This window comes from Squalius cephalus (genome assembly GCF_949319135.1).
Source record: "Squalius cephalus genome assembly, chromosome: 16".
NCBI classification, from domain to species: Eukaryota; Metazoa; Chordata; class Actinopteri; order Cypriniformes; family Leuciscidae; genus Squalius; species Squalius cephalus.
Window position 1 is genome coordinate 662,814 of NC_137137.1, and position 12,399 is coordinate 675,212.

The 12,399-nt window shown below is 40.0% G+C and overlaps 1 protein-coding gene across 1 annotated transcript in view; it reads right to left on the minus strand.

The window, feature by feature from the left end:
- Nucleotides 1-746: 746 nt before the first annotated feature.
- Nucleotides 747-12,399, minus strand: part of cep120 (centrosomal protein 120) — a 43,035-nt gene continuing 31,382 nt past the window's right edge. Inside the window, exons 19-20 of the mRNA XM_079896369.1 lie at nucleotides 10,451-10,596; nucleotides 747-1,482 (exon numbers count right to left, since the gene is read on the minus strand). Of these exons, the coding sequence (XP_079752495.1) occupies nucleotides 1,278-1,482; nucleotides 10,451-10,596 (351 nt within the window). The 3' untranslated portion in view covers nucleotides 747-1,277. The remainder of the gene's footprint in view (nucleotides 1,483-10,450; nucleotides 10,597-12,399) is intronic.

Consider the following 12,399-nt stretch of genomic DNA (forward strand, 5'->3'; position numbering starts at 1 on the left):
TACCAAAGCCTGATTTTTTTTCTGAAGTGGCAGAAATGTTCTTCCACATTAATGAGAACCGTCTGCGCCTGCGTCTCGGAGGGGTCGTACAGTAGGAGAAACATCATCAGCGTCAAGCGCTGTTTTCAGCGGCTCAGTGCTCTGCCCCGAACATCACACGAGTTCACGAGTTCATGAAAGCATTTATGAAAACCATCAGGACTGCCATGTCAAACTTTGATATCATGAGCACATTAGAATAATAACACTGGTGGAAATATGTGCGCTGGAGCTCGAGAGCGCCGATACACCACATGAAAGCACTTACTCTGTCAGCGGCTGCGTGTTATTCTTTCATTTAAAGAGGGCCAAGTTAAGAGGAACACTTACAATAATATTAGTTCATAAAATGCTGTAATAAGCGTATTATGCTTCAGAAATGAACAGAGATGTTCGGTGGTTTAACACAAACACATTCATCTACACAACATTTATGGCTCATTGATTAGATTGATGTCTCAACAAATAGTTTGTTTCTTTCACTTTAAATCTCTTCAAAATAAATGTTGCTTGCTTTCAATTATTTACTGTGTGTTTATTTTTTTGGACCACGTTTCAAACAGAACGTTTTTAATCCAAACTAGTTTAGAAATCAATAGCATTTGTATAACATTAAACCTTATGAACATAAAATGGTTTGCAGCAAACTTCAGAGAAATGTTTATGAATGTTATCAATGGTAAAAGAATCACACAAACAGAGATTTTACTAAACACACAGACCGACACTAGAATTTATTCAGTCATCAATTCACTTTATTGGCCCGGTACTTTGAGCCAGAGAAAATATTCTCAGTTTTCACATGAAAACTCTTTCCTTTAGAGTAAAAGCCAGACTGACTAAAATTCTCAGCTCTTTTTTCCAGTGATTTCGTGTTTCGTGTGGACGTTAGTCTCGATCAGCACAGCAAAAAGAAAGTCAAGACGACAGAATAGGAAAAAAGACCAGAAAATATTTATTTCATCCGAGATTCACACATCTACAAAACACACAGACAAACTATAAATAAAGTCTCATATAAACCCTGATGAAGGTCTGAAGTGCTAATAAACCTGCAGTGATTTGTTAAGAAACAGCGCCACCTGCTGAAAATGAAATCACACATTTTGACTAAATCTGTGCAAAACATCATGAAATGTTATAAGAATGAAGTGAAATAGCATGAGCAAACAAACTCAACATGTCCTCTAACAGTCTTGACTGATGAATATAGTTTATTAATGACAGTAATGTGTGTGTCACGTGCTCCTGCCGCCCATGGCCTGCTGGATCTGCCGGTCGAGCTCAGAGATGATGCGGTCGTCGTGTGTGTAGACGCCGGTGCGCAGGAGTGTGTCTCTCTCCTCCAGCAGACGCGTCACGTGCTCATCCACGCTCACACACACACGCTTGTCTGCGCTCTCGCTCACACACACACGCGCCGCCTCCTCCTGCTGCTTCAGCCTATCAATAACACAGACTCGTGTCAATAACACAGTTTAACGGCAGCTATTGAGACAGGCACAGACATTGATGAAGACAAAACAATTATTATTCATTGACAACAAAAAGAGCTAAAATTGACCAAATTACACGATTAATCAAGCTGGCTGATATATCGATCTCTCTCTGCTATTAAAGGGATAGTTCACCCAAAAATAAAAATTAGCCCATGATTTACTCTCCCTCAACTCATCCTAGGTGTATATGACATTCTTCTGTCAGACGAACACAATCAGAGTTATATTAAAAATGTCCTGCTCTTCCCAGCTTTATAATGGCAGTGAATGGATGAAAGTGCATCTATCCATCATAAAAGTGCATCTGTCCATCATAAAAGTGCATCTGTCCATCATAAAAGTGCATCTATCATCATAAAAGTGCATCTGTCCATCATAAAAGTGCATCTATCATCATAAAAGTGCATCTGTCCATCATAAGTGCATCTATCATCATAAAAGTGCATCTGTCCATCATAAAAGTGTATCTATCCATCATAAAAGTGCATCTATCCATCATAAAAGTGCATCTGTCCATCTATCCATCATAAAAGTGCATCTATCCATCATAAAAGTGCATCTATCATCATAAAAGTGCATCTGTCCATCATAAAAGTGCATCTGTCCATCATAAAAGTGCATCTGTCATCATAAAAGTGCATCTATCATCATAAAAGTGCATCTGTCCATCATAAAAGTGCATCTGTCCATCATAAAAGTGCATCTGTCCATCATAAAAGTGCATCTGTCCATCATAAAAGTGCATCTGTCCATCATAAAAGTGCATCTATCCATCATAAAAGTGCATCTGTCCATCATAAAAGTGCATCTATCCATCATAAAAGTGCATCTATCATCATAAAAGTGCATCTGTCCATCATAAAAGTGCATCTGTCCATCATAAAAGTGCATCTATCCATCATAAAAGTGCATCTGTCCATCATAAAAGTGCATCTATCATCATAAAAGTGCATCTGTCCATCATAAGTGCATCTATCATCATAAAAGTGCATCTGTCCATCATAAAAGTGTATCTATCCATCATAAAAGTGCATCTATCCATCATAAAAGTGCATCTGTCCATCATAAAAGTGCATCTGTCCATCATAAAAGTGCATCTGTCCATCATAAAAGTGCATCTATCCATCATAAAAGTGCATCTATCATCATAAAAGTGCATCTGTCCATCATAAAAGTGCATCTGTCCATCATAAAAGTGCATCTATCCATCATAAAAGTGCATCTATCATCATAAAAGTGCATCTGTCCATCATAAAAGTGCATCTATCATCATAAAAGTGCATCTATCATCATAAAAGTGCATCTGTCCATCATAAAAGTGCATCTGTCCATCATAAAAGTGCATCTGTCCATCATAAAAGTGCATCTGTCCATCATAAAAGTGCATCTATCCATCATAAAAGTGCATCTATCCATCATAAAAGTGCATCTGTCCATCATAAAAGTGCATCTGTCCATCATAAAAGTGCATCTGTCCATCATAAAAGTGCATCTATCCATCATAAAAGTGCATCTATCATCATAAAAGTGCATCTGTCCATCATAAAAGTGCATCTGTCCATCATAAAAGTGCATCTGTCCATCATAAAAGTGCATCTATCCATCATAAAAGTGCATCTGTCCATCATAAAAGTGCATCTATCCATCATAAAAGTGCATCTATCATCATAAAAGTGCATCTGTCCATCATAAAAGTGCATCTGTCCATCATAAAAGTGCATCTATCCATCATAAAAGTGCATCTGTCCATCATAAAAGTGCATCTATCATCATAAAAGTGCATCTGTCCATCATAAAAGTGCATCTATCATCATAAAAGTGCATCTGTCCATCATAAAAGTGCATCTGTCCATCATAAAAGTGCATCTGTCCATCATAAAAGTGCATCTGTCCATCATAAAAGTGCATCTGTCCATCATAAAAGTGCATCTGTCCATCATAAAAGTGCATCTATCCATCATAAAAGTGCATCTATCATCATAAAAGTGCATCTGTCCATCATAAAAGTGCATCTATCATCATAAAAGTGCATCTGTCCATCATAAAAGTGCATCTATCCATCATAAAAGTGCATCTATCATCATAAAAGTGCATCTGTCCATCATAAAAGTGCATCTATCATCATAAAAGCGCATCTATCCATCATAAAAGTGCATCTGTCCATCATAAAAGTGCATCTGTCCATCATAAAAGTGCATCTGTCCATCATAAAAGTGCATCTATCCATCATAAAAGTGCATCTATCATCATAAAAGTGCATCTGTCCATCATAAAAGTGCATCTGTCCATCATAAAAGTGCATCTGTCCATCATAAAAGTGCATCTGTCCATCATAAAAGTGCATCTATCCATCATAAAAGTGCATCTGTCCATCATAAAAGTGCATCTATCCATCATAAAAGTGCATCTATCATCATAAAAGTGCATCTGTCCATCATAAAAGTGCATCTGTCCATCATAAAAGTGCATCTATCCATCATAAAAGTGCATCTGTCCATCATAAAAGTGCATCTATCATCATAAAAGTGCATCTGTCCATCATAAAAGTGCATCTATCATCATAAAAGTGCATCTGTCCATCATAAAAGTGCATCTGTCCATCATAAAAGTGCATCTGTCCATCATAAAAGTGCATCTGTCCATCATAAAAGTGCATCTGTCCATCATAAAAGTGCATCTGTCCATCATAAAAGTGCATCTATCCATCATAAAAGTGCATCTATCATCATAAAAGTGCATCTGTCCATCATAAAAGTGCATCTATCATCATAAAAGTGCATCTGTCCATCATAAAAGTGCATCTATCCATCATAAAAGTGCATCTATCATCATAAAAGTGCATCTGTCCATCATAAAAGTGCATCTATCATCATAAAAGCGCATCTGTCAATCATAAAAGTGCATCTATCCATCATAAAAGTGCATCTGTCCATCATTAAAGTGCATCTGTCCATCATTAAAGTGCATCTGTCCATCATTAAAGTGCATCTGTCCATCATAAAAGTGCATCTGTCCATCATAAAAGTGCATCTGTCCATCATTAAAGTGCATCTGTCCATCATAAAAGAGCATCTGTCCATCATAAAAGTGCATCTGTCCATCATAAAAGTGCATCTATCATCATAAAAGTGCATCTGTCAATCATAAAAGTGCATCTATCCATCATAAAAGTGCATCTGTCCATCATTAAAGTGCATCTGTCCATCATTAAAGTGCATCTGTCCATCATAAAAGTGCATCTGTCCATCATAAAAGTGCATCTGTCCATCATTAAAGTGCATCTGTCCATCATAAAAGAGCATCTGTCCATCATAAAAGTGCATCTATCCATCATTAAAGTGCATCTATCCATCATTAAAGTGCATCTATCCATCATAAAAGTGCATCTATCCATCATAAAAGTGCATCTATCCATCATTAAAGTGCATCTATCCATCATTAAAGTGCATCTATCCATCATTATACCATGGTCTGGGTGAATACTCGATTCTGATTGGCTGCAAGGTGTCCATTAAAAAGTGATAGAGGACACCTAGTAAATAAACTGTCAGGCGTAACCAGGGGAAACCAAGTTATTGTTTGTGAGAGTACGCTGTGCGCGAACTGGCTGCCGCTTCTCATCGCAAATCGTTGTTTTGTTTTGTTTTGTTTTGTAAATCTTTGTTTGTTACGTTTCCTATATTAACACCGTGTTGCTTGCCTCTGGGCGATTCTGTTGGAACGGAATCTGGACTTTTTCTGTTTGTTACGCTTCATGCTCAACATCATGTTGTTTACTTCTGGGCGACACTGCTGAACGGAGAATCTGGATGCTTTTCTCGGGATACGAAATCTGGATATATAATCGGGATAAACCTGCTGCTGGCTTCTGGATGTGCTTTCTCGGGACATAAAAACTTAATGGAACAGTGTTGGATGTTTGAGTTAAGCATCAGTTGCATGGATGTTACATTTTCGGAAGTCTCTGACACTCCCTGGACAATTTGGACAATCTCTGCTAACTTCTGTTCAGCGTCTCACTTTGTGAAATCCCTGCGAGCCCTCTGTCCACTGTTTCGGCTTTACCATTCTTCTGCACTCTCGGTGGGTAAGTTTCCCCTTATTCATTGCGTAGTGTTTTATTGTGGTTCTGCCCTCTTTGGTCTGGCTAACGTGGTGGCCTCGCATTACTTTCCCCGCGAGCCCTCTACCGCTGCATATCTGTGAGTCCCATAACATCTGATGCAGCAGGTAGGCAAGTTTTAACTTGTTTAGCGAGCTGTTTAGTTTAGTTTTGTGGATCACCAGCTGGGTTTGGCTAACGTGGTGTTGTAGTAACGTGGGTGGCCATTCGGCTTTCTGTGAGTGCTGTCTTAAACTGCAAAGAGATGTACTTTGCCATTAATAACTCTCCGGCATTGAGACTGCTGGCCCTGGGCTTTGCTGGCCTTGCTCTGCTTCTCATTCACGGCATGGATTTAAATTATACTTCATTGCAACTGCATAACCTAAATCGTCTATTCCGTCTCGAATCCTCCACGTTTGATTTGTGTACTACTCTCGGAATTGCACGTCGTACACGTTATATCCATCGGTCTGCTAAACGTAGGTGGTTTTATAACTACGACTCCTGTCTCTCAATACCTGTGATCCTGTCGCCGAGATCGGAGCGTTACCATAGTAACGATGTGACTCTCCACCGCGCCAGGACTCTCATACCCCTAACTAAAGATGTGACCTACTCGTCGCATGTTCCTCATCGACACAACTGCGCACTTTTGAACACTCGTTCCCTGACTGGCAAGGGTACACTACTGAATGATGTTACAACTGAGAGAGACCTGGATTTACTCTTTCTGACTGAAACCTGGCAAACACCTGACGATTTTGTTGAGCTGAATCTTTTAACCCCTGCTGGATATAGTTATCTGACAAAACCTCGACTTAGTGGTAGAGGTGGTGGTCTGGCAGTGATCTTTAAGAACAATTACAAAGTGACTAAATATGACATTCTTGATGTTCCAAGTTTTGAATGTATTTCACTTCAACTTGCTGGCCCCGCTCCGCTTCTGATTCTACTGATTTATAGACCCCCTAGAAACAACCCAAACTTCTGCTCTGATCTGACTGAACTTCTCACTCTCGCTTTTGCCCGGCATGACAGAATAATGATGCTTGGTGACTTTAATATACATGTTGATTCTGATTGTACTGCTGCAAAAGACTTTTTGTCTGTTCTGGATTATTTTGAAGTATCTCAGCATATTGACTTCCCAACACATTCTCACTCTCATACTCTCGATCTGCTCTGTACTGTTGGTATTGACAATGTGCATACTCATGGTCATGATCTGGGCATCTCTGATCATAAACTAATTCTCTTTGATTTCTCACTCCCCATTGTAAAACCTATAACCAACACTATCATATCCTACCGAAATCTGAAAACTATAACTGTTGAAAATTTCTCCGCTGCCATTGCTGTTTCTGCTCTTCCTTCCTCACTCAATCTGCTGTGTCCTGATGAGATAGTTTCTACCTATGATAAATCGATTGGTGATGTATTGGATGAGCTTGCTCCTTTAATAACTAGAACTGTTCCGTCTACTCATTCCTCTCCTTGGTTTACCCCTGAGCTCAGAGTTCTGAAAACTCAATGTAGGCGTCTTGAAAGACTCCACAACAAATCCTCCCTTCTTGTCCACGCCATAGCCTATTCTGATTCAGTAGTGAAATACAAAGAAGCACTTAACATTGCACGCTCTAACTATCTTTCTACTGTTATTAACAAAGCTAAATGCAAACCTAAAGCTCTTTTCACAGAAATAAATAAACTGGTCAAACCGTCCACCGTAGCTCTTACTGGTTCTGCTGATCTTTGTGAAAGTTTTCAGTCTTTTTTCCTTCAAAAAATTGACAACATTTATCAGTCGTTTTCTTCTACTGCAGCTACCCCTTCAACTCCATATTTGATTGGTTGTCCGCTAGACACTTTTTCACTCACTAATACATCTGTGGTTGAAAAATTGATTAACAAATCAAACTCTACCTCCTGTACACTTGATCCTATTCCAACATACCTTCTAAAAACTCATTTGTCTTTACTCATTCAACCTATTACCCACCTTATTAACAGGTCTCTTGCCACTGCCACTGTTCCGCTTAATCTGAAAGTAGCGGCCATTACTCCAATCCTCAAGAAGCCCGGCCTCGACAACGCCATTCATAGCAATTATAGACCAATATCAAACCTCGCTTTCGTTGGCAAGCTACTTGAGAAGGTAGTTGTGGCACAACTGCAATCACACTTAGAGAGACATAATCTCTTTGAACCTCTTCAATCTGGTTTCCGTACATACCACAGCACAGAAACAGCTCTTCTAAAAGTACTAAATGATCTCCTTCTGGCTTCTGATTCTGGTGCACATAGTATCCTGGTTCTCCTTGACCTCAGTGCAGCATTTGACACTGTGTGCCACTCTACACTTATCTCACGATTGTCTGCAATAGGCATCACGGGTGCGGCACTTCAGTGGTTGACCTCGTATCTATGTGATAGACAACAATTTGTTAAGATAGGTAAGAATCGTTCACGCTCTGTGTCTGTTTCTCACGGTGTGCCCCAAGGCTCTGTACTTGGCCCGCTTCTATTTCTAATCTACTTGCTACCGTTAGGTCAGATCATCAGACAGCATGGCCTCAATTTTCATAGCTATGCTGATGACATTCAAATTTACTTCACAATCAATCCCAACTCATCATTTCCACCCTCTTCAGTTATCTCCTGCCTCCACGAACTTAAAACATGGATGTCCTCTAACTTTCTACAGCTTAATGCTGGTAAAACCGAAATCCTGTTGATTAACCCTAGATCACAGGGCTCACCAAGACATGACATTTTTATCGATATAGATGGTATTGAGATTAGGCCTTCAAAAACTGTACGGAATTTGGGAGTTTTGTTCGACCCCACGCTCTGCTTTCACTCACACATTAGTCAGACTGTCAAATCATGCTTCTTTCACCTGCGGAATATTGTGCGTATTCGCCCATCTCTTACCTTTATAGATGCAGAAACTGTCATTCACGCTTTCATCACTTCCAGATTGGACTTCTGTAATTCATTATACAGCGGACTACCCACCAAAGCAATACACCGCCTTCAAATGGTACAAAACTCTGCTGCACGAGCCCTCACATATAATAAAAAATCTGCCCATATCACTCCTATCCTTCAACAACTGCACTGGCTTCCTGTCATAAACCGCATCCAATTCAAACTGTTGGTCCTAGTGTATAAAGCCTTCCATGGCCCGGCACCCAAATACCTTGTTGATTTGGTACAGCCATATCTTCCAACTCGGGTCCTTAGGTCCAGCACTGAAAACCTACTCGTAGTACCCCGGGTCAGACTCTCTACGGTGGGCGGTAGGGCTTTTAGTGTTGTTGGCCCAAAGCTTTGGAATAAGCTGCCCCCGAATCTTCGTGCGGCCGACAACATCTGGTCTTTCAAAAAACAACTTAAAACTCATATCTTCAAGCTTGCCCAATAAATAAGTATCCTCGACACTGTTTTCCCTGTTCCCCACTTTCTCAGCCCTATTTGCTACTTACTTTGTCGTAATTGTATGCTTTGATAGTACAATATGTTTTTCTTTGATTCATGTCAATTGTTTGTCTGTTATAAGCAGATGGTCTTTGTATCTGTTTGCTTGCTGTTTGTTTGTTATTTGTATTGCATTGTGAAGCGACCTTGGGTTCTTGAAAGGCGCTATAGAAAATAAACATATTATTATTATTATTATTATTAAAAACTTTAGATTTCGATTGTAAAACTAATTAAAATATAAACTAATGTTTAAAAAATGTGTTATTTGGCAAGTGACCATTAAGCGGGTTAATGCCCTTCGAGGTGTCCATTGTCAGGTATTAATGGACTTCGGCGCTCCGCTGCGCTTCGGACGGTTCACGCCTCGCCGTCGTCCATTAATACCAGACAATGGACACCTCGAAGAGCATTAACCCTTACTTAAAGTGCTCCACAGGCTCCAGGGGGTTAATAAAGGACTTCTGAAGCAATGCGTTTGTGTAAGAAAAATATCCATATTTAAAACTTTATCGACTAAAAAACTTTTTTATATATATATATATATATATATATATATATATATATATATATATATATATATATATATATATATATATATATATATAACTCAGATTGTGTTCGTCTGAAAGAAGAATGTCATATACACCTAGGATGAGTTGAGGGAGAGTAAATCATGGGCTGATTTTCAGTTTTGGGTGAACTATCCCTTTAATGTCATTTGACACAGAATTAATGTGTTGTGAAGTATTTCCATGTGAAACTACAATTAAATCTCTTCTCTGATGATGTGGGCGGGGCTATAACCTGTCACTCACATGAGATCCACCAATAGCAAACCACAACCATCCAATCAATTCCAAATTCAAAATCAAGCCACATGTTCTTGTGCCAGAAGAACTCGGATATACGACACAATAGGGAAGAGAAGACTTGAGTTTTATGATGACTTGAATGACTTATTTAAATTATCACAATTTATGCTTATGTTCAACATTAAACATCTGAATATCAAGTTGGCTTGTTGGAAGATCAATAGGTGAGTTTAGGTGCGTCGTTTTTCACGTAAATAATTCTCATGTAACTTAGTAGTAGAAACACTGCATGTACACTAACAGTCAAAAGAGTTGAATCTGTAAGTTTTTTTTAATGTTTTTAAGAGAAGGCTCTTCTGCTCACTGAGGCTGTGTTTATTAAAAAAAAGAAAAGAAAAAAACCCACAAAAAAAAACGGTAATATTGTGAAATATTATTCCAATGTAAATCAGCTGTTTTCTATGTGAATATATAGTAAAGTGTAAGTTATTCCTGGTATTGTGCTGTTTGACCTGTTGAGCTGGTTGCGTATGTCCTGCAGCTCGTGCTTCTCGCTCGTGACGGCCTCCTTCTCCTCAGACGCCAGGTATCGAAGCCTCATGTGCTCCAGCTCCTGCTGCTGCTTCTTCAGGCGTGTCATGGCGTTCTCCTGCTCACGCTGAACACACACACCACACACACACACTCAACTATCAGCACAACCAACACCATCTTATCACACACATTCATATTGAGTTACAGTTTTAAAAATATAAAAGAATAGTCAACAACGGCACGATAACGACACAGAAATAACGTAACTGGAAACACTTTCAGAGCGACTTCTTCCAGCAGATGAAGGATAAAAACACTGACAGCCAATCAGCATTTAATCTCCAGCGCTTATAATAATAAACAGAACGATATCATATATGGTGTTATTGCTGCTGCAGAGCAAGTACAGGACTTGAACAAGACATGCGGCTTTATATCGCGCACATGAATAACCCATAGCAGATCCACACAGGTGGAGCTGGGGAAGGAGGAGGGGTTCTGAAAGCTTGCCAGTAGCTGAAGGTTGAGCTCATTGGCTACTGATACAGCAGGAACCAATCAGCTGTGCCCTATCAGCTTTCACACCGGGTAGTTCTAGGAACGAGCCTCCAGGGTGATTCCCCGAGAACTAATGGTTCCCTCAGGAACGTTTTCCCTGGTTGCGTTCGCAGCGCCAGTAGGAGCTCTGAAGTGACGAAAGCCACGCGTGTTGTTGAGACTTTTATTTTGACGGCGCTGAGAACGCCTGAACACACAGCGCTCGCATTCTCCGTGTTCATTACTTTACGATCTGTCTAACAGTCCTGTCTTATATGTTATTATACAGAACTGTTATACACAGATGACAGTGATGAAGAGTTATTAGCGTCTGCCGTGTGTTTGATGTCCAGTGTTGCTGAGCAGAAATACATAATCATGTTTCTCTTGATCCCTCAAAGTCGCGTTGGATTTTCTCCTCAGCGTAAAGATTAAGAGCTTCATCTATCCCTGTTTTCCATGTTCATAGAGTTAGTTTGTGGAGTAAATATATAGGCTATAATCTGTGTTTACACAGCCTTTTTAATAATGGCGTGTGCTGGTGTTTCACGTGCATTCGGCCAATCAGTGAACACTGACGTCACTGTAGTTCCTGTAGCGCTGGTTTAGACCGACTCTGGAGGAGGAGTAAATTAGTTCCTCCAAAAGAGTTCCTAGAACTAAAATCGTTCCTAGTTCCTGCGGAGTGAACACGCCGAAAACCAGGAACTTCCGCCAATAGTTCTAGGAACTATGAGAAGGCTCGAAAGCCCCTTAAACCAGCGCTACAGGAACTACAGTGACGTCAGTGTTCGCTGATTGGCCGAATGCACGTGAAACATCAGCACACGCCATTATTAAAAAGGCTGTGTAAACACAGATTATAGCCTATATATTTACTCCAGTAACTAACTCTATGAACATGGAAAACAGGGATAGATGGAGCTCTTAATCTTTACACTGAGGAGAAAATCCAACGCGACTTTGAGGACATCAAGAGAAACATGATTATGTATTTCTGCTCAGCAACACTGGACATCAAACACACGGCAGACGCTAATAACTCTTCATCACTGTCTACTATCTGTGTATAACAGTTCTGTATAATAACATATAAGACAGGGCTGTTAGACAGATTGTAAACTAATGAACACGGAGAATGCGAGCGCTGTGTGTTCAGGCGTTCTCAGCGCCGTCAAAATAAAAGTCTCAACAACACGCGTGGCTTTCGTCACTTCAGAGCTCCTACTGGCGCTGCGAACACAACCAGGAAAACGTTCCTGAGGGAACCAGTAGTTCTCGGGGAATCACCCTGGAGGCTAGATCCTATAACTGAGTTCCTAGAACTATCCGGTGCGAAAGCCCCTTTAGACCGACTCTGAAGAAGGAGTAAATTGGAGTTCTTCGAACT